At 37.2% G+C, this 22,234-nt stretch overlaps 1 protein-coding gene across 8 annotated transcripts in view; it reads left to right on the forward strand.

Annotated features, from left to right (window-relative positions):
* Positions 1-22,234, forward strand: part of PATJ (PATJ crumbs cell polarity complex component) — a 299,829-nt gene that overhangs the window by 209,187 nt on the left and 68,408 nt on the right. For 6 of the 8 annotated variants that reach the window (XM_019731220.2, XM_074334813.1, XM_074334815.1 and 3 more), the window contains one exon: positions 8,426-8,518. The exons of the other annotated variants lie outside the window; for them this stretch is intronic. In XM_019731220.2, coding sequence (XP_019586779.2) covers positions 8,426-8,518 — 93 coding nt within the window. The remainder of the gene's footprint in view (positions 1-8,425; positions 8,519-22,234) is intronic. 8 annotated transcript variants of the gene reach the window in all.

The following is a 22,234-nucleotide window of genomic DNA, read 5'->3' on the forward strand; positions in this document are numbered from 1 at the left end:
TACCAATATCCACAGCTTTGCCAGCACTAGGTGTTTTCATTCTAAGTCAGAGCTGGGGTAGGCACTTAGCATGGTGGTGAAAAAGAGGGACCCCAAAGCCATTCTACTTCAATTCAAATCCTAGTACAACCATACACTAGACATGTGACCTTATGTAGTTATGGTAAACTCTTCTACCCTTACTTATCTATGGGGACATAACAATAGTTCCTACCTCGTAGGATTCAGATTAAGTAAGACATATATATCTATCTTGTAGTTATATGTATATCATATAGTTATGTGTATCTTGTGCCTGATACATGTTGGTCCTTAATGCCTAATACTTTTGTGTTTATAAAAATTATGTCACGTAAAAATTATGTCATGTAAAAATTTTTGTTGGATGCGTGGGGTTCAATATTTTAGAATACTTTTTTTCTATAGTATTGTTAGTTATGAATGTTCCCATCAAAATATCATCCCATTGGAACTGAATTTTTTTATTGCCCATATTTTTTTCTCAGTGCCAAAGGGAAATACCCTTATAGTGACCAAGAAAACTGGCCTGTCATGAAATTATAAAACTTCTGTGAGATCCAGCTTTTGTGTCTTAGAGTGGGTAAATGACACTGTTGGTGTCAACACTGAATCTGAAAGGACTATTCCTGGAGTTTCTGTTTGGTTTCCTTTGTTTTCTTTCTGTCAGGAGTGACTTCTGATACCAGCAGCTTATCTTCTCTAGTCTCTACCCAGCCAAGCAGTTTCTGCTGCCTCCTGCTGAAAGGGCAGCATTTATAAGGGGACGACTGAGTATAGTGTTTTCTATGTCAAACACGATCTTACGTGTGTTGTCCCATGTCCTACTTACATCCAAAACTCTGAGAGACAATATTATTATTTCTACTTTACAGAAGAGACTGGGGTCTAGAGAGACTAAATAGCATACCCATATGCCCAAAGGCAGGTGTGATATTCAACGTTAGTTTCTATATCTTTACCTGGGGTTGTGACCACCAAAGCTTTATAGACTTGTAAAGGCTAAAGGAAGTAACATATATATAAAGCATTTAGTACAGCTCATGGCACAAAGTAAGTGCTCAATAAATGTAAACTACTCTATTCGAATATTCAAGTATATAACTCAGTTTTTAAGTATATTATACAATATTAGGTACTGTTTTCATTTTTAAATTGTGCTAACCACAGAAATTTTACTTACACTTTAACATAATAGAATCACTAATAAGTCAGGAAAATAATTTGGTGTCATACAAATAACTTTCTGGGTTCTGAAAATTTAGAAGATTGATTTTATTTTGGAATAAAGATGACTAGTAATATGTGTTCAATATAAATAATGTCGGTCTTAAATTTTAAGAGCTTTGTCACAATATTTAAGTCAAATTTGAGTGTGCCATTATTTGCAGTTCATTTTCAAAAATAATTAAATCACATTGGGCATCTAAATTTATAATAAATAATAAATCCTTTTCTCTAAAGGGATATGCTGTGTGATGCTTCTGTTGCACCATGAGGAAGAGTTATATTATCAAGCGGGTTTTTAGTTTCTCTCTCGACTATTGACCTCCAATAACTGCCACCAAATGATGAGTATTAGCCCCCCTGTGGTTGGTATATGAAGTGTGTAGGTGTGCTCTGGTCTCCTGACCACTACTTCATCCCTTCCCATTCACCTGTGTGGTCCCTCCCACTATGCTGTTCCCCACCCCCACAGCTGTTTCTAGTAAGTATTTCAGCATCATTTATATCTGATATGTTGCTGAGAGAGCTAGACTATTTAAATCGTAACCAGATATTAAGTTGGACCCGCCAATAATAGTTAAGTATAATTGGATAGCCCTTTTATTAAATACTAATGAGATTTTATATTCATTCCTTTATGGAGCAAGTATGTATTGAGCTCTTACTGTGTGTCAGGCACTGTTCTAGACACCAAGGATATGGCAGAAAACAAACTAGCTTCCTGCGGTTGTGTGCTAGTAGAGTGAACAGGAATGCTAATAGAACATTGAACAAGAAGGCTGAAGATGTGGGTTATTGTTTTAGTTCTACCAAGACCCTGTTGGACATATGACCTTGGTAGAGGTATTTTACCTCTCAAAGTCTGCTCATTTCTGTAAAGCCAGGTTAATAGCCTCCTCTGCTTGTGTCAACAGATAATTATGAGGATCAAGTACTAAATGTAAGTAAAAGCATTTTATAATCTGTGCAGCTATATACACATATAATGGGTTATTAGCATTCCTATTGCTTTACTTTTGTTCATTGTAAATTGTTGGACACCTGTACAGCACAGTGATTAAGAATATAAGTCGGACAGATCTAGGTCCTCATCTTTGTTTTGTCGTTTCCTAGCTGAGTGAACTTGAGCCAGTTAAGCTCTCTGTAAGCTTGCATTTTCTCACGTTTACAAGGAATTTGATAATAATAATTAATTCAGTGACTTTGTTGGAAAAATGGAATAATATTTATAAAATTTTTAGCATTATTATTGGCACACGTAAGAACTCATATTAATTGTGATTATACTTATATTATGACAGCCCTCTAGCAGAACTCCCAGACTCCAGCATCTTCTATTTTCAACAGTTACATATACAACACAGGATTTCTTTTCTTACCATAATTCCTGTTTTTGTCCTCTTGTTCAAATACCTTTAAGGCCTCCCTCTTGCCTATCAGACCAAAGCTTCGTGTCAAGGAAGTAAGGCTATTTACCTACACGACCTCTGCTGATCAGCCTTCTTTTCTCACTAAAGCATACCAAAGCACTGGACATTACATGTATCTGTTGATTTTTTCCCCCCACACATCTTGGTCTTTTCACCCTTTCTGTCTCCATTCCTGTTGTTTCTTCCACCTGGTTACCTTCCGGCTTCCTCTTTATTAATTCTCAACCACTAATTCCTTGAAGAATTGCTTTTTGGAAGCCTCCTCCAAGTTTTCTAGGACTCAAAATGAATAAAATAATGGATAGAGAGTAATAAACCTAGCACCTGGAATATAATAAGTGCTCAGATGTGAGATACTATTCTTATGACCAGCTTTATTCCACACCATTCTCTTCAGTAATCTTTATTTACTCCCTTCATAGTTAGATAATACTCGTGATTTATTTAGAAGGTAAAAATTATCCTTTGTATATGTCACTTGGGCCTATTTATAGAAAAAGAGAGACCCATTTCTAACTGGGTTTATCAAGGATTCTGTTACTTGTACTTCCCGCATTATTTTGATGTTTTAAGAATGTAGGACTGTAAGCACCACACACTAAACTGTATGCTTTTGTGGGGCCAGGCTTATTGTCTTCTTGACCACTCAATCCTCAGTGCCTAGCACATAGTACTTGCTTAATAAATGCAGAGGGTGCCCCAAAAAAATGCATGCACTTTTTTTTCTGGGGGGGAGGGAGGGAACAGGACTCTTTGGGGAACAGTGTGTACTTCCAGGCCTTTTTTCCAAGTAAGTTGTTGTCCTTTCAGTCTTAGTTGTGGAGGGTGCAGCTCAGCTCCAGGTCCAGCTGCCGTTTCTAGTTGCCGTTTCTAGTTGCAGAGGGCAGAGCCCACCATCCCTTACGGGACTTGAGGGATTGAACTGGCAACCTTGTGGTTGAGAGCCCACTGGCCCATGTGGGAATCGAACCGGCATCCTTCAGAGTTAGGAGCATGGAGCTCTAACCTCCTGAGCCACCAGGCCGGCCCTGTATGCACATTTTAAGAAAGGCAAAAACTGGATTAATATATCCCAATAACAAAAGATGAATACAAGTCACATTTGACTTCTGCAATTACACGAGGTGCTCAGAGTGGTTACCATCAGCGTCCACACACTTCTGATTATAGTGAACTACTACCTGAGCAACGTTGACCAAAGTGTTAATATCTCTTAAAATATGTATACATTTTTTTGGCACCCCCCAGTATTTATTTATTAAGTGAATGGCAGGGACCATATTTTGGCTTTTCTATTGTATCCTTGATGTTTCATTTCAGTGTTGAATACTTAACTTCTTACTGATTCAATTCATTCTGCTGCTATTTACCAAGTGTCTACTTTGTAAAGCGTACAAAGATTAATTGCACATAGTCTCTACCCTCTATTAACTTATTGTCTTATAGGGGGAATATGGCACGTAATTGCTAAAACAAGTTACCCTGAAAGATAAAGCTTTAGGAGTTCACAGAAGATGAATAGTATTACCTGGTAGGATAACAGCTATTTCTGATCAATAGATTGGATTTTTAAATGTGAGTATGGTTGAATAAAAATATGGGAATAGCACAAACTGAAACACAGAACTAAGAAAAATCTGAGTGTGGAATGGGAGAAGTAGAAGGGTATGTGAAAGGGAGTAATTGAAGATGGGGTTGAAAAAATAAATTGAGGTCAAATGAAAGAGGCTTGAATTTATATCTCAGAAGATTTGAATTTTATACGTTAGGCACTGGGAACTGTTAAAGGCATTTTTGAGCAATGAAATGGTCTGATGAGGGCTCTCCTTCAGGCCAATTACCCTAATAGCAATGTCAAAGACGTTTTGAAGAGGGAAACCCAATTAGGAAGCCTATGACGTGGCGTCTTGTAAGAGGTACTGAGGGCTCAAGTGTACTTGGGTTGCAAGGTATTTATTCCATTCCACGACAAGGCAGCCTGAATCATTTACAATATCGTTATAGAAGCAAGAACCTTCATTTTTGCTTGTTTTCTGAAGTCATGGTTTTTTCAATACTAAGTGAGATGGAACAGGCCTCATAAAGAGGGAAGAGGTTGATTACCCAGGGAGCCCCATTAGCATAATTTCCATTTTATCTTTAATTGTGTGCCGCCTTTCTGGAATTCTGAGTAGCCTAGAAAAATGCTCATGATTGGGGGTAGAAGAAATTCAGTTTGTCACATCTAATAAACGCAATTTTGCAGAAAGAAATATTTGCGAATTTAGGCCTGCAAGGAAACTAATAAATCATTTAAACCAATGTAAGTTTGTTGTTTGTTTGTTTTAAAGAACTTTCGATTACATCAGCAAGGTGTAGTTGCAGGATTTTGTTGTTGTTTTAATTTACTTTGCTTAGTAAACTCTTAAAAGGACAAAGTTGTATATACTAATATACTCTTTTGTCATGTTAAATGAGGAAAGAGGGTAGAGAACACTACTATGGAACATTTATCTGCTCAGAAGTGTTTTTCCAATCCACAATAATAGTTTAACTAATTTAACTGTTATTGATAATCTACTCACAAACATAAATTCCTGTTGTCAAGGTTCTCACTGTCTGTTTAACTATAGACAAATAATGGGTATGAAAGAACAAAGTAGTATAAAAATAAAAATTATCATTGCTTTATGTAGGAGATTTTGGACAAGCCCAGGGCAGGGAGTTTAGAACACCTGAAAGTTTGGAAGAGGCTTCTCAGTGGGGATTGAATAGCATTTTTCATCAGTCTTTTTTTTTTTTTTGGAAAGGCTGTGTTAAATGTACAGTCACCAGCCTTGCCTTTTCCTATCATTCATATATAAAGCATAATTCACCGTGGAATCTGTTGACTGTGGTCTTCATGGGGAAAGGTCATTCTTCTTCAGCAGCCTTGGCTGAACAGGCAGCTTTGCACAGGTGGTTTGAAACTCATCAGGAGAGGAAGGGCACAGACAGCCAACAGGATTAGCTGAATCATCTTGGGTGTCAGTGGGCCACCATCCGTCAGCCAGATGGTCTTCACACCACCATGATACAATTGTGCTTTGGAAATCATGCTTGCTGACCTATTTTCCCTTCCCTTCTCTCTGACTGATTCCTGTTTTCTAAGCTCCTGGTCAGCAGGGTGTTTTGAAGGCTCCTTAACACATATGAGCCATTCTGTTCTCAGAACAGAACCTACACTGTTTTGTTCTGTGCCTCATTTAAGCATGAAAACTCTTCTATAAACTTTAGCTCTCCTAGGAAACTAAGTCCTTTATTGCTAACCTTTCTCAATTACAACTTCCTTTTACCTGACTCTCCTCTCCATCTGGATTTTGACTTCAAACCCTCTTCTGTGGAGCCATCTGAAACTAAAGTGGTAACGAAAAACAGAAGAAAAGCTTTAGAAGGGGCTCATGGTACAGTTAAAAAGAACATTGACTTTGAAACAAGGTAGACTTAGGATGAATTTAAAAATGAATCAGACAAGGGAAATGAATGAGGCACAGATGTTGCATTCAAGGATCTTTCAGTCTCATCAGGGAGATCAGTTCTGTACATACATAATTAAGATGCAAATGATACATGACATAAGTTCAGGTAAAATGTTAGGTGAGTTTAGAGGAAGAAGAGACATCGTCAGCTAAGGGGAAGGAAAGGATTTATTGCATAAGTGACATTTGAGACATAGCTTTGTATGATAATTCAATAGGTGTAGATGTAAATGGTATTCTTTTTTGTTTTTATTCAAATCTTAAAGGATATGTAGACCATTTGCAACCTAGACTGCTTTGCCTGAGTTTTCTCAAATTTTCTAAGTTGAGACATCAAACAACTGTTTTCTCCTCCAATTTAGTAAAACCAAGGAAGTTTCATCGTCTGTACTCACATTGCTGAGAAATATAAAAGTAAAGATTCCTCTGATTTATTTAAACAACACTTTCATTTCCCATACGCTCATCTGGGGTTGTTATGGAGACTACATGAAACAGGGGCATGGATAAAGAACCTGCCTCAATAAAAAGCCAGGGGAAAAAATGTACCCAGTGTTGTATTAATAGACCTTTTACATATTAATGTATTAATCTTCAAAGCAACCTGATAGGGTATTTTTAATGTGGTATTTTTATCTGTACCTTAAAAACAAGTACTCAGATTTAGAAAGTAACTTGCAGATAATCATATAATTCTGAGAAGCAAAGTTCAGATTCGAATCCAGCTCTGACCAATTCCACTGTCCATACTGCATTCTTTATTGTTGTTTTTTTCTTTGACCTATTTTTCATAGCTTTCCTTTATTATTTTTTAAACATGCAGTAATACATACTAATTCTTCTGCAATCAAACAGTATAGACATAACTAATGCAGAATTCCCCAATCCCTAATCCTACTCCTAAAAAGAAAGTAATGAAAAAAATTGTTCTGTATGCTTACATATATTTTCCTATATATAATATGTTTTCTTTTTCTTTTACTGAAAAGACTACCCTACTTTACATTCTTTCAACGGTGTATCAAAATTCCTGTTTCCCTACAACATTTTCAATACTGAATGCTCTCTTTCTATTCTCTATTTGATAGATGAAAGAATGCTATATCTGCTTTAATTTGCATTTCTTAAGTTATAAGTGAGGTTGAATGTCCTCAAGTCACAAATATTTTCTCTATAAGCAATCCCAACCAAATTTGTTGTAATCCCAGGATGGTGATGTTTTAAAATAAAAATCTAGTAGATACTCCATTTATTATCCTATTCTCCCTTATGTACCCTTAGAAAGTAAAGAAACTTCTGGTTAATTAACTATAACATTTAATGTCATAATTCAATTGAGATGGCTAATGTGTTTTGGAATTTTAATGGGGCTTATTATTGCCAGATGTCTCATTTATGTTAAATAAATATTTTTGAGGGTCTTGCCGAAAAAAAATCAAAAAAACTAGTACTCAATTCATTCATTGGTTCAGCCAGTATTTGTCAAGTGTTTCCATGTGCCAGGCAGGATGCTTAGGTGCTTGAGTTTCAGAAATAAAGATAAACGTGGCTTCTTATCTCAAACAGTTTAGTCTTCGGCAGTAGATAAACAAATATCTCAGGAAGTTTTGGCTGGAGGGAACAAATAGCTAACTCTAACTGGGTAAAATAATAAGTAAATGTATTATCTCTCATTAGAATATTTCTAAGGACAAGGCTGGGCTTCAGGTTTGCTTGATCCAGTGGCCCAGTTTTGCCATCAGAGAACCAGTTCTTTCCATCTCTGTCCTTGTTCTGTCATTCAAATGTCAGCTTCATCCCAAGGCTGGTTTCCTCTTGGTTGTGGGCTGGCTGTCCATGGCTTTTGGAGCTTCCTGCTTTCTTATTCTTTGGGGAGATATGGGGACTTCTTGTGGTTCTTTTAAGATAAAGGAAGACATTTTCCAGAAGTCTCCAGCAAACCTCTCTTCGTGTCTCATTGACCAGAACTGGTCCGTACCCATTCCTGAAAAAATCTTTGTCAAAAAGAATGGGATTAACCTTCAGGCAGTCAGTTCTCTTGGAAGAGAAAGTAGGCATCACCTATCTCTAATGCATACCTGTGAGCAACAGGAATAGATACATGGGAAAAAAAATGGCTTTCTACTGGAAAGGACAATAGAAATGGCTTCTGGAGAAGAAACAATATCCACTACAATAAAATGAGCCATTATGACTGAGTATCTGTACAGTGAGGAATGACATCTTTGCTGTTTTCTTTTTAATGTCTTCTAGGATCAGAGTGGCACCGAACCTGTTAGTAGTGAGGAAGATGGCAGTCTCAGAGTCGGTATTAAACAACTGCCTGGAAGTGACAGCTCCATACTGGTGAGAATTTTCACCCCTTGTTCTTTTTAGGGATATATTATTTATATCTTGTGTCACCTTGGCAGGGATCAACTATTGTATTTGCTTCTCTCGGAATCTTGATCTCTGAAACGGGAAGCTATTCTCCCACTTTCTTCACACTTGAATTGTGCCGTCTAAAATGAAAGACACCATCTCTCCTTTAAATCTTGTTAAATACTGAGTTTCTTTAAGACTAGGGCTATGCTGAATTAGTCCTAGAGGCACAGAAAGAGATGTTAAATTTATTCCATTAATTCATAGGAAAAGATACTCACACCCTCCCAGGGGCTGTCACATGAGGAGACAGGCAGCAGTTTTAGAGAACCCACCCTCTTTATACATCCTAATGTCTGCTCTTTTGTTATTTAATATTTATTGAACTTTTACTGTGGACCAGGCACTGTGCTGGGTTCTACATTCATTTCCTGACCCTTGCAGTGTAGGTGACAGTAACTTCCTTTTACACTCGAGGGAACTGAGAGTTGTGGATGTGAACTGACTAGTCAGAAGCCATTCACTGTATGTGGACCTGGAGACTGGTCCCATTTCTTATGACTCCCATGCCTTTGCTCACAACCCACCTTTTTGTTTGGCAGCCTAGCACTTCCAGGGTTAGACTATAAGTTCTAGAAAGAAATATGGACTTTTTTTCCTTTGTGTTTCAAAATATTTTACAGATCTTGAAGAATTAATCACTTAGGGTCACTCTGATGTTATGACAGCACAGAGTTGTTCATTTTACTTTAGGGAGTTTGAGAAATCATCCAGTTACCTTCTTTCAATTTTTAGAAAATATATATTGGGATTGGCGTAGATTCCATGTCCGAGAAAGTGAACTGATTCTTTCAAGCTGAAGGGAAAGGACATTTCATTACGAGGGGACATTATAATGGGCTACTCCTGGACAAACCCTACGTGAGACCTGAGAACCCTGGCTTCAGTAATACTGGGACTAACAGATTATGACCATTGTTCTTGAACAAGATGTTCCAAGGTTACACTGTTCCCTTTCCAGAAGATAAATTGCATATTTGCACTGAAGGGGAATGAGTAACATCAACAATTTTCAAATTCAAAGCTCCTTCATTTACAAATACTACTAACTTGTTCTTTTTGTCAATGAATCTCCATAGATAGATTAACGAATTCTTTTAAAACAACAGCATTGTGGTTTTTTTTTGTGGTTTGTTGGGTGGTTTGGGGTATTGTTATTGTTGTTGTCCGTAAGCTGAAAGATTCTGGTAATCCCAAGGAGGCTCACTTATAGGCTGTAGGCAAAAGCCATCCATCATTCACCCCCTGTTCTTAAGAAAGCAACACCAGTGAAGGGGCCCCAACTGTTAAGACAATTGAAGAAGAGCTGAAGGACTGAGGGTAATCTTTAGATATTGTTTCATACTGTATTTCATCCAGAATAAGAGCCTTCCCCAAACTCACTGATTTGTATCTTATGTTCTCCACTACACCCTTTTGGTATTCTGCAGTTGCTTTCTTACCATTTCCAGTAGAACCAATGCATAGTCTAGTCAATTGAGGAAAGATAGCCGAATGTGACATTTTTATAGCATAAATATAACTGGCCTAGCATAAAGTATTGATTAAGAGTGTGGTCTTAGGCAAGTTACTTGACTTCACCAAGCCTCAATTTCTCATCTGAAGAATGACAGTAATAAAGAATGTTATAAGAAAACAAATGGGCTATAAAGTATAAACCACGTAGTAGAGTGTAAGGCAAACAGTTCGTGTTCCCTAAGTTCATTCACTGATTCAACAAATACTTGCTGAATGTTACTATGTTCCAGGCACTGGAGATAGATACAACAGTGAACAAAACATACCAAAATGCCTGCCCTCGTGAGGACTCATTCCAGGGTAGGCGTAGGGATCCCCAGTAGATGGGATCGTATGAAATTGCTATTTTCATAGGTGAGAATTTCATATGGCTAGCATATTACTAACAGTTCCTCATCACTAGTCATCATTTAATTGTTTCTATTGTAAGATTGGTGCAAACTCCCCTCCCTTGCTACACCTTCATACGATGATTGCTGGATGTACCATGTCAGAGGATAGCACATGCTCTGTATGGGCCTTGACTCTTTTTACTTTCATTTATGTCAAGATAGTTGCAAAGATTGAGCTCTAATCCTCTAAAAGTTGCTTGCTTGCTTTCTGTGGGGGCATATATTTCGTCAGGTGCTGTGCTGGCCCCGGCGACAGTGACTGGAGAAAAACACAGGCCTTGCTCTTAAGCAGTTTACTGTCCAGCATCAGTGAGGATAATAGAGTTTGTATCTGGAAAATCATACCACGCAGAAATGTATTAGAGAGAAATAACAAAATGTTACGGAAATTCAAAAGTGGAAGGAAAACCATCTCATTCAGGGATTAGGGAAGGTGTCTTAAAATCATGGCCTTTAAGGTGAACCTCTAAAGATAAGAAGGCAATTGACTGCTGAGGTTGGCATAAATGGAACATTTACCAGGGAAAGGACGTTTCAGCAAGAGTGGACATTATAATGGGCTACTCTTGGACAAACCTTACCTGAGACCTGAGAATCATGGCATCAAGAATACTAGGACTAACAGATTATGATCATTGTTCTTGAATAAGATATTCCAAGGTTACTCCGTGCCCTTTCCAGAAGATAAACTGTATATTTGCACTAAAGGGGAATGAGTAGCATCAAAAAATTTCACACTCAAAGCTTCTTCATTTACAAATACTGTTAACTTATATCAAATAGTGTGGGTTAGGGGAGTAGTGAGTGAGGATTGGGCTTTTTGTAGGGCAACAATGGGCAATGGAATTTGAGTATTAGAATCGCACAACTGAAAGGACTGTATGCTATGAATTATAGATTAATTTATTCGTCTTTTTGTGCTCCGGTGTTCAATAAATGTTTCTATAGCTAGATGGATACATGTTTACACAAGGTGCTACCTGGAAGAAACTACTCCAAAGAGCTATTAAATTACTTCTCCAACGTTACCTGTTTTCAGAGCTAAGACTAAGCTGTGGGTCCACACATATTCCAGTGCTCGTTCACTATTCAGTTATGGTTGGCATTGGTCCATATCGCAGTAGTCCCCAGATTCACAGCCAAGGAATAATAACTTTATTTATAATAACGTGAGGAGATACTAGATTTCTCTAAAATATTTTTAAAGGAAGAATAAGTTATTTTTAGGCAACTGATAAAATAATTTTGTGAAGCGTAGATTTCAATTGTGAGAGACTGGAAGCAGGGGAGTGTCTGGAATCTATTTCAGAAGTCTAGGTGACAGCCTACTAAGACTACTTTTTAAGCCTTTTGAAAGGAACATTGGAAAAACTATTTGCGCAGAGCTTTAAAATATGCAAAACAAAGTCTCATCTATTATTTCATTAGCTTAATATTTTTAATATCTAAATTTTTTCTACAATTATATTTTGTTTGTTCATGATCTTATTCAATTTTATCCCCAAAATAAAACTGTGTAAAAAGGAGGGCAGGAATTATTTATCCCAGACTTACACAGTGTTTTCCCAAAAATAAGACCTACCCCGAAAATGCACTTGTTAAGATCATCAGCCAGACGGACGCATTTAGTACGTTATGACGATGTTCCAGAAGAAGATGACATGACTGTGTTTGAATAAATGTAGATTGTTGTCCATGAAAAAATAAGACATCCCCTGAAAATACACCCTAATGCGTCTTTTGGAGCAAAAATTGATATGACTCGATCTTATTTTCGGGGAAATACGGTATAAGACCCGGTCTTATTTTAGGGGAAACATGATAGATGAGCCCTTAATCTTTCTCTTAAGATCATAAAACTAGAAATTGGAAGAACTAGGACTCATCCAGAAGGGTCTTTGACCCCTTAGTATTTTGACATAGAAGATTGTGAGTCCCTAAAATAATTATTTTAATCTTTTGGGCATAAAACTATATGTTTGTCATGTAATATACTCTTTTGAAGCAGTATAACTAAATTATTAAGAGTGCAAACATTGGAGTCAGACTACCTGGATTCAAATCCTGGTTCTACCATTTACTAGCAATATAACCTTAGGCAAATAATCTCTCTGTGCCTTAGTTTTTGCATCTCTAAAACGAGGGGAAGGAACAAAGGGTTGTTGTGAGAATTAAAGGAGTTAATAACTATGAAGCACTATCTGGAACGATGCTCAATGCTCAAGTGCACTGGAATCACTGTGTGAGCTGTGGTTGTCAATAAGGAGGATGTTGTTATGCTGATTAAAGCATTAAGGGTTAGCCATATAAGGATTAGCTGTTCTGGGTGAGCCATTAAGGTGTAACTTGGAAAACTGAAGTGAATTTTTCGACCCCCAAATAGACAGCACTTATTGAATACCTCCGAGCCCGGCATCATTCTAAGCTCTTTACATAACAATCCTATGAGGTTAGTACTAATATTATCTCCATTTAAGACGTGAGGAAACTGAGGCACTGAAACCTTAAGTAAATTGCCCAAATAATGACCCAGTGAAGCCTAGCTCCGAGTTGGAGGCTGTCCTCTAAACTACTCACTATGCACTACTGCCTGTCAGATACAGACATAGAACACAACCGAAGTCATCAAAGGAAAACAAGAAAATTACACTGGGATCTGAACTTTGTGATTTTCATTCCCTTTTGTCTAAATCTTGAACTCCAACATAGAACATTATGGCATAGAATCAGATAAAGATACTGAAAGTTACCATTTACATTGGTAAGTAAAGTGATACAGACATCTAAAAAGATGTTTTATAAAATGAAGAAAACTAAAATTTTTCGAGAAACTCACCTGTGCCACGCAGTTTCATACTGGTTATCTTATTTCACCCAGTGATGTACATATTATTAGCCCTACTTCACTAATAAGGTACTGGGTCTAAGAGATTGCAAGTCTGTTCCTAAGGTCCCACAGCTGGTAGGTGGTGTGGCTGGGACTCAAAACCAGGTCACTGCCTCTAAAGCCCATCTCCTCTTCACTGTATGGTTCACATAGACAGCTTTTCTTGAAATATCAGCTAGATCACTGTGTGATCTGTTGGTCAAACAACAAATATCAATTGAGTATCTCTTGCATGTCAGACAATGCTCTGTGCAGGGATTCAGTGATGAATAAAACTATCAGGGCTTCTTAAAGGGCTTGAGATGTTCCAGGACAAGTGTTCACGTCAGCTTGTTGTCTGGAGAAGCTCAGTAGTTAGGTGGGAAGGAAGGAGCAAGAGAAGGAAAAGAAGACATAGTACTGTTTTCTTTTTGGAAGTAGTTGACCTCTATTCTTGTTACTTCCTGGATCTTTAATACTGTGATTCCATAATTTTCTGCTTTGATGCAAAGCCAGTTTATGTTTCTTTTGTTCTTGTTCATCTCCTTTTCCCTGCTGTTATAGATGCTAATAGTCAGTAAGGACAACTGAACTAAAAATTGGGTAAAGATCTCAATAGGCATTTTCCCAAAGGGATACAAATGGCCAATAAGCACATGAAAAGATGCTCGACCTCATTAACCATTAGAGAAATGCACACCAAAACCATAATGAAATACCACTTCACACCTGCTAGGATGGCGATAATCAACAAGACAGACAATAGCAAGTGCTGGCAATTATGTGGAGAAATTAGAGCTTTCATCCCTTGCTGGTAGGAATGTAAAGTGGTACAGCCAGTTTGGAAAACAGTTTGCAATATTATTTAATGGCTAATTATTAAATAATACTGCACTTTAAAATATCACCTCATTTATCCTGGTGAAAAATAGTAGTAGTAGTAGCAGTGATAGTAATAAATTATCCAGCATTTATTGAGCGCTTATTATTTGTTAGGAACTGAACAGAGCATATTATCTCCATCCTCCCCATCATAAGCGTTATTATCCCCATTTTGCAGATGAGGGGCCTGAGTAGTCCAGAAGTTAATTCACTTGCCCAAAGGCTTAGGGGCAGTAAGTGCCACAATAAGGATTTGAGGCCTTATATGTTTGACTTCCATGCCTGATCATGCCATACTGCCTCTCAGAGAGACAACTGGCATCAGCCCATAGAGAACCTGCAGTTTAGAGAAGTCTAATTTGTCATAGAACACATTACCTATAAGTAGAAAAAACACTGTCAGACTTCAAAATCCGAGTTTCTCCTCTATTCAGATAATACTAAAAAGTTATTCATTAGACCCTTGTGGATCCGTAACAGTTTTCATTGATCTGTGGGAAATGTGAAAAATCATAACCACAAAGACAGTTCAGTTTAAAGGACCACCCATTAAGACTGTGCCCTACCTGAATTTTTAGTGTTGAAACGGCTCTTCCTAGATGACGTTATGGTAATAATACGTGGTAGTCGTTGCGCAGAGAGGACTTTGTAGGTTGAACCCTCTAAAATCACTGATATTTGACCATTTCTTGACCTACAACGTGGCAAATTCATATGCTCCAACCTCATATTTCTTTGGTCTCAATTACTTGGCCAAAAAAAAAAAGGTAACTATATTCCCAAAGGTCTTTTGAACATTTTCTGGTCTGTGACATCCCAAAGTCTGAGAAAAATCTACTTTGCTTCATGTGGTATCCATAGACTCATGAGTACTTTGCAAATGATGAGATGAAAGCAGGCAAGGAGAGGGATTACTGAAAGCTGATTGTGGTTTTAAACCTGGATAAGTAGAAGCTTGATACTGTCACTAATTAAAAAAAAGAAGAACATCATGAGAAAAAAACAGATTTGTCGGAAAAATTCAGTGTGAAATTTGGAAAGAATAATATGCCCTGTGATTTCTGGTTTAATTTATCAATTTGACTGCTTAAAAATTAGTCCTAAGGTGTTTTTAAAGTGCTGGCATCGAAGTTTGGAAAAATAGTTTAAAATACGTTCTAATGAAAACTATTGAAGAAGCACAAAAATGCTGCTACTAACATAAAGGGCTATACAGGGTCACACACTGGTACACAGTATTTCAGCAGAGGATGCCCTCATTAGTCTAAAGGTTGTACAGTAACTTGGATTCACGTGCAGAATTTATCACAACTCTTTAAACAAGAAGGGTAGAAATAATCTGCCTGTGAGTTTAAAGAGGGAAAACTCCTACTTTGAGTTGCAAATCAAGGAGCCAGTATTTTGGAAGATCAATACTAGTTGAACATTGGCAGAATCTTTCTTCAGGAAGAAATCTGTCTTAATCACACATCTTGATTACTTGGTAAGTTAATAAAGAATGAAGTTTTGAAAAAAGGAGAATTATGGCAGGATTCTAGGACTGAGAAAAAAGCAGACAGATTTGAGGAACTAGATGCCACTTCTTATAGAAAGAGAGCACATGTCCCTCATAGGCTGTTGTGCCAATCCCTGTTTCTAGGATCACCACCGCAAGCCTAAGTCAGAGCTGAAGAGAACATTACTCACATTTTTTCCCCTGAAATCAAGGTTGAGTACTAGGTGGAATACTATGATCATTAGGGACCCATGCTCTTGCCTTTCAGAGAACCCTGCTTGAAAAATGAATCATTAATTATGAATCTGCTAAGTAAACTGGCACATTTCACTATACCTACATGAGTGCTCAAAAAGGCACATGAGTGAGCAATGGGCTGTGAGCACAGAGGGAATGATTCGCCCTATCTGGACAACTTAACAGAAGTTACCCAGAGGAGGTGGTGTTAAAACTAGATTTTTATTTTATATCTAGTAAAGATTAGTGTATATAATATATATCAGTATGTCTATAGAAGAGTACAGAAGTGTATACCTCAATAAATTTTCATTGGATATGGTACAACCATGCAACCAACATACAGAAGAAAATGTAGCAAATAGCCAACACCCAAGAAATCCCCTCGTGCTCCCTTTCTACCGCCTTCCCCAAAAGAAACCACTATCCGGAAGTATATTACCATAAATTAGTTTTTTGGGTATAGTACTTTATAGAAATAGAATTCTAAGGCATGTGCTCTTGTAGATATATCTTCTTTAGCTGAATATTATGATTTTGAAATTCATGCAAATTGTTGTATGTAGCCATAATTTGCATATACCATAATTTATGTACCCATTTGTACTACCCAAAAAAAGTAATGTGTTTTTCCGAAAATAAGACCCAACCGGACCATCAGCTCCAATGCATCTTTTGGAACAAAAATTAATAAAAATTAATATAATATAAAAATTATAATAATTAATTATATAAGACCCAGGTCTTATATAATATAATACAAGACCAGGTTTTATATTAATTTTTGTTCCAAAAGATGCACTAGAGCTGATTGTCCAGCTAGATCTTATTTTTGGGGAAACACAGTATTAATTTAAGGTAGACTCAAGAAATTAAGGATCCATTGTATAACCCCCAGGAAATTCATACCTCCTCCTCCCAAAATAATAACACAATCTGTAGTTAAGTTTATATAAGGGAAAATAGAAATATTTTAAAAATGCATTTGATTAATTCATAAGTCAACTAGGAAGAAAAAGGAAGCAAGAACAAAAGGGAAAAATGTAAAAGAAGAAAAAGCTGATCAATCTAGATCCAAACATACCAGTGATAACATTAAGAGATGAAGACTTTCAGTCTGGATGAAAATAGACCTATTTTCTGAATACAATAAATATATCTTAAATGTAAGAAAGGTTGAAAATAAGAGGAAACAAAAGGATATGCCATGCTATAGTAACCAAAGGAAAGAATGTGTAGCTTTACTAAAATCATACAATACTTTAAAGTAAGAAACATCACTAGAAATAAAGGTAACATTTCATAATGATAAAAACTTGAACAAACTGGGAAGATATTACAATATTATATCTTTGTGTACCCACAATAGAGCTTTAAAATATAAAAGCAAATATTGACAGAACTATATGAAAAAAATATAAATTCACAATCATAGTAGGATATTTTGCCATACCTATTTCAGTAATTCATAAAGGTGCGCAATAAACAAATCCGGAAGCATATAAAATATTTGCACAACACCATTAACAAAAATGACTAACTGACATATAAAACATTCTGCCCACTAATAACATTTTTCCCCAAACAGTACATGAAACACTTATTTAACAAATAAGACTATGTATTTGACCATAAAGCCCAAGGTTTAAATATCATACAGAACATTTATCTGACCATAATGGAATTAATCTAGTAGTAAATAACAACAAAAAGGAAGTCTCTGTTTAGCAATTAAATAACACACTTCTAAATAGCCCATTGAACAAATTGTCAAGGAAATAAGGTAATATTTTGAGCTAAATGAAAATGAACATAAAACAAACAGAAACTTGTAGAATGAAGCTAAAGCAATGCTAAGTGAAACTTGCAACCTGAAATGCATATTGAGTAAAAAGAAGAAAGCCTAAGCATTAATAATCAAAGAATCTGGGTGGCCGGTTGGCTCAGTTGGTTAGAGCACAGTGCTCATAACACCAAGGTTGCCAGTTTGATTCCCACATGGTCCAGTGAGCTGCACCCTCCACAACTAGAGTGAAACCAACGGCTTGACTTGAAACTGAGCTGCCAGTGGGTGGCTGGTTGGTTCAGTTGGTTAGAGTGCAGTGCTCATAACACCCAGGTCACCGGTTCGATTCCCACATGGGCCAGGGAGCTGTGCCTTCTACAGCTAGATTGAAAACAACAACTTGACTTGGAGCTGATGGGTCCTGGAAAAACACACTGTTCCCCAATATTCCCCAATAAAAATTTAAAAAATAAACATAAAAACATAATTGAGAATCCTTCTAAAGAAGCTGGAAAAATATCTGAAAATCAAGCCAAAACAAAAGAGAAGAAAATAAATAATAAAAACCAGATTCACAAGCAATGAAATAGAAAACAAATGAACAATTGAGGACAATAAAAGCAAACTTAGTTCTTTAAAAAGACTGAAAAATTGAAAAAAAAGAAACTGATCAAGGAAATTGCCAAATCAAGAATTTTTAAATGTGACATCACTACATATTCTCCAGGTATAAGATGATAAGGAGAGAGTACAATGAACAACTTTATTCTAATAAATTAAACATTTAGATGAATGAACACATTTCTTAAAAATGTAAATTTCCAAATTTGGCATGGGAAAAAATAGAAAATTTGAATAGTTCTATACCTATTTAAGAAATTGAGTAAGACAGTAAAACCATTACCCAAAAGAAAATAACCAGGTCTGGGTAGTTTCACATGTGAACTTTTATAAACATGCATAAACTCTCTTTGTAAATAGAAAAACTACTTGAATTATTTTATGGACTCAGAATAATCTTGAATCCAATATGTGACAAGGATATTATAAGAAAGACAAAATACGTGCCAATCACCGATGCAAAAACCCTAAGCAAAACATTAGTAAATCAAATTCAATAATATGAAAAGAGGAAATACACCATGATCAGATTGGTATATTTGTAAGAATGTAAAGCTGGTGTGACATTAATAAAGCAGTTTATTCTAGTCTCCTTTTTCCAAGCCAGGATTACCTCTCTTAGATGAGTTCTGAATCATTTGCCTCTTTTGCGTCTTGATTTTCCCAGCTTCATTTTTTGTATTACCAGGTTTTTCTTTCCTTTGCCTTTCAGAAGCCTTCCTAGTCTTAAACAGGGGTGCCTATAAACACAATTCCAAATCTCCTTCCAGCACTACTCAGGCAGCCTTGAGTAAAGAGTGTTGGGCATACAACTCTCCCTGCTGGATTAATTTCTGAATTCCCTAACACAGGCTTCTCTGTGGTGAAGAATATTTCTGTATGGCTTTCCATGCTCCCTCCAGCGGGAGCTGACCAAACTCCTACACCCTTTGAGATTTGGATTAGGACTGAAATTGTTATTAAACATTACCCAGCCAGCCATATTGTCTTAGACAGTATTACATAGAAAATAGACTGAAGTAAAAAGTTGTGTACCCGATTTTTATTGGTAATTGCATCCCTTTGGGAGCTGAGGTCTGAGGGACTGCATCACCAATAAAACATAGGTGGGTAGTTTTTGCTTCAGGTTCTGACTTCTATAAGATAAGACAGAACAGACATACAGGGTGCATTACTGAGGCAGCCGCAGCTTTGTAACAAGGATGAGTTTTTGCTTTGTCTTGCTGGATATTTTCATAGAAGAAGTATGGAACTACAACATGTCAAATAGTCCCAACCAGGAGGTTGTTGACAGGGAGTTTCTTCTGGTTCTCTCTGGACTCGTATTCCTCATTGGCCAACATTTTCCCCCATAGAGAATTAATTTGCCTTCATGTCCGTGTTTCTTACCTGTATAAGGAAGCCAAATCCCTCTTCCTGCTGCCTGGAACTTTCTTTGAGTCAGAAGTAGTAGAAGGAGTAAGCATCACAGAATTTAGCATTAGGTTATTCTGCAACATTTGGGACAAAGTATGCGTAAAGTTGGTAGATCAACAACTGGGACCAAAGAATTGGCCTAGGAGACAAGATGAGTTCAAGAAAGTCTGTGGTGGCAGTACGTGGTTTCAGGTGTACTTATATAGCCTGAGTCTGCCTGTTAAACTCTAGAAACATGTTCCATACTTCTACCATGTTGCCTTTTTAATGAATAAAATTATTTGCTGGTTCTCAATTTCATACTCTAGGGGAAAAATGCATTTCTAATGATTATAGGCTTCTTGTTAGATCTCCCAAGCTGGAATTCTCAAGTGTGTATCCTGCTCATTTTTAAAACAAGCTTCTGAACTGTGTGCTTAACATCTATTATTATCCCCAGTTTGCACTCCATCAAGAACTACAGGAGTTCTGGTTTGGCTGTAGGAGCAGATATCACTGTGTGAATCGTATTTTCTGTTTCAGATCCAGTATGAAAACTGCATCTATAGCGATAAAGTCTAGGAATTTCCTGTAAGGAACAGGAGAGACTGTCTGAGTCAGCATTGACCTCTCATTTGGGACAGTATGCAAATTGCCAGTGGCAGAGTTCAAGTGCATTCAAATATGTAGCATTTTTCACAGCTCATTGTACTTTATATCCTGTATTTCTGAAAATCACTTGAGATTTGCCTACATGATAAATTTCCCTTTCCTGGCCATAAAAAAGACAGCAGATATGCAGTCAAGTCTACTTCCTTCACAAAAGTCACAAGAGAAAAGCTTTTGGCTTTTTCTTCCATTCTCTTCCCCTCTGAATTGTAAATGAAGACAGTAGAGAGAGTGAGTGTAGCAGCTGAAGTCATCACTTGAACTCAAATACCACAGAAACATAGATACACATTTTTAACACAGATTCACACCTTTGACCGCTGCTAGCTTACTTTGACTCCCAGCCACTTGAACTGGTCTGCTTTGGAGACTTGTTATTGAACTTGAAATTCAGCTAGCCTTTCAGAAGGAAGCTATTGCTTATCAGATTTTTCTAAATTGAGAAAGTAATCATATAATCATAATGAATAGCACTAAGGGCCCAGAGAAGGAAAATGACACAGCGGCTCAGAGCCCATAACTCATTCTTACCGGTGTCCAGTACCCTGTCTTCTGAATCCCAGAGCTTCTTGGGAACAGTGCTCCTCGGGCACTGTTCTTTGAGTCTGTAAAGTGCTCACTTTTCTCGGGAAGCCTTATTTGCTGACATAATTTTCAGATCCTGTATTCTAAAACCTATGTGGATTATAGTATCTTTCAAAGGGAACAGAAATTAAGCACGAAAGCCTGTTATGTCCCACACATGGTGCTAGCCACAAGTCAATCTGCAGTGAACAGAACACACAGATCTTACCTTGAGGGAGCTTTCCGAACTGCTGAGACTAATGGCAGCTAACGCCTTCACCACATTTACTCCAAGTGGCATCATTCTAAATGTGTTAATTCATATTTTATATGACTATTACTATGCCTAGTTTATAGGTAAGGAAACTGAGGTACAGAGACACTCAAGGAATAAGTGTCAAAGCAGGATTTGAATCCAACTTTAGGTAAGTAATTCTTAGTGTTAGTGACTATTGTTGAAGGGGAAGGTAAGGTACTGGGGAGCTTTTGCTAATGTGATTTCACTTAATCCAGGTGGTTCAATGAATGTGTAGAAAATGAGGCTGAGACTGACCCAGGCAACGGTTGACTTTTTCTAGTGTACTCAAAGGCTACAAAGTAGAAGGTCCAAGAGCCAAAATCAACAGTAGACAACTTGTTTGTTGTTTGTCTGAGAGTTGTGTTTTTCACATTATTGAATTTGAATACTTTTACGCTGAGCACGCTCTCTAGTTTGTTATCTTAGTTCGTTTTATTCCTTTCCATTGATCTACCTTACGCCTGACCTATACGAATTTTGTTATCCTGATAGATCTTTTCTGGGATCCACTTCGTTTTTATTAGGAGTCTCCTGGTTGCAAGCAGTAAAATCTCAACTTGACCTTATAGACAAAAGGGGAAATTTACTGATAGGCTGAGGTTCTTTTTACATAACTGCAGGAAGGGCGGGGTTGACAGCCTCTGGGACAGTTAGAATCAGAAACCTGGTGCTGCCAGCGATGTCTCTGCATGTCTGTTTGACTCTTTTCAGCTGCAGACTTGCTTCCTCAGCATGGTTGGAATATGGCTGCCAAAAACTCCTAAGCTTCTCTGCCAGAAATGGAGCTGACTTCCTTCCCTTGGGTCCACTTTGGGAAACCCACAGGATGATTCAGCTGTCCACCCTTGGACCGATTACTGTGGCCAGACAGAGCGTTTTGCTTACCCAGCTCTGGGGCAGAAGTGAACCAGTTTTGGT

This window comes from Rhinolophus sinicus, linkage group LG06 (genome assembly GCF_036562045.2).
Source record: "Rhinolophus sinicus isolate RSC01 linkage group LG06, ASM3656204v1, whole genome shotgun sequence".
Classification (NCBI taxonomy): domain Eukaryota; kingdom Metazoa; phylum Chordata; class Mammalia; order Chiroptera; family Rhinolophidae; genus Rhinolophus; species Rhinolophus sinicus.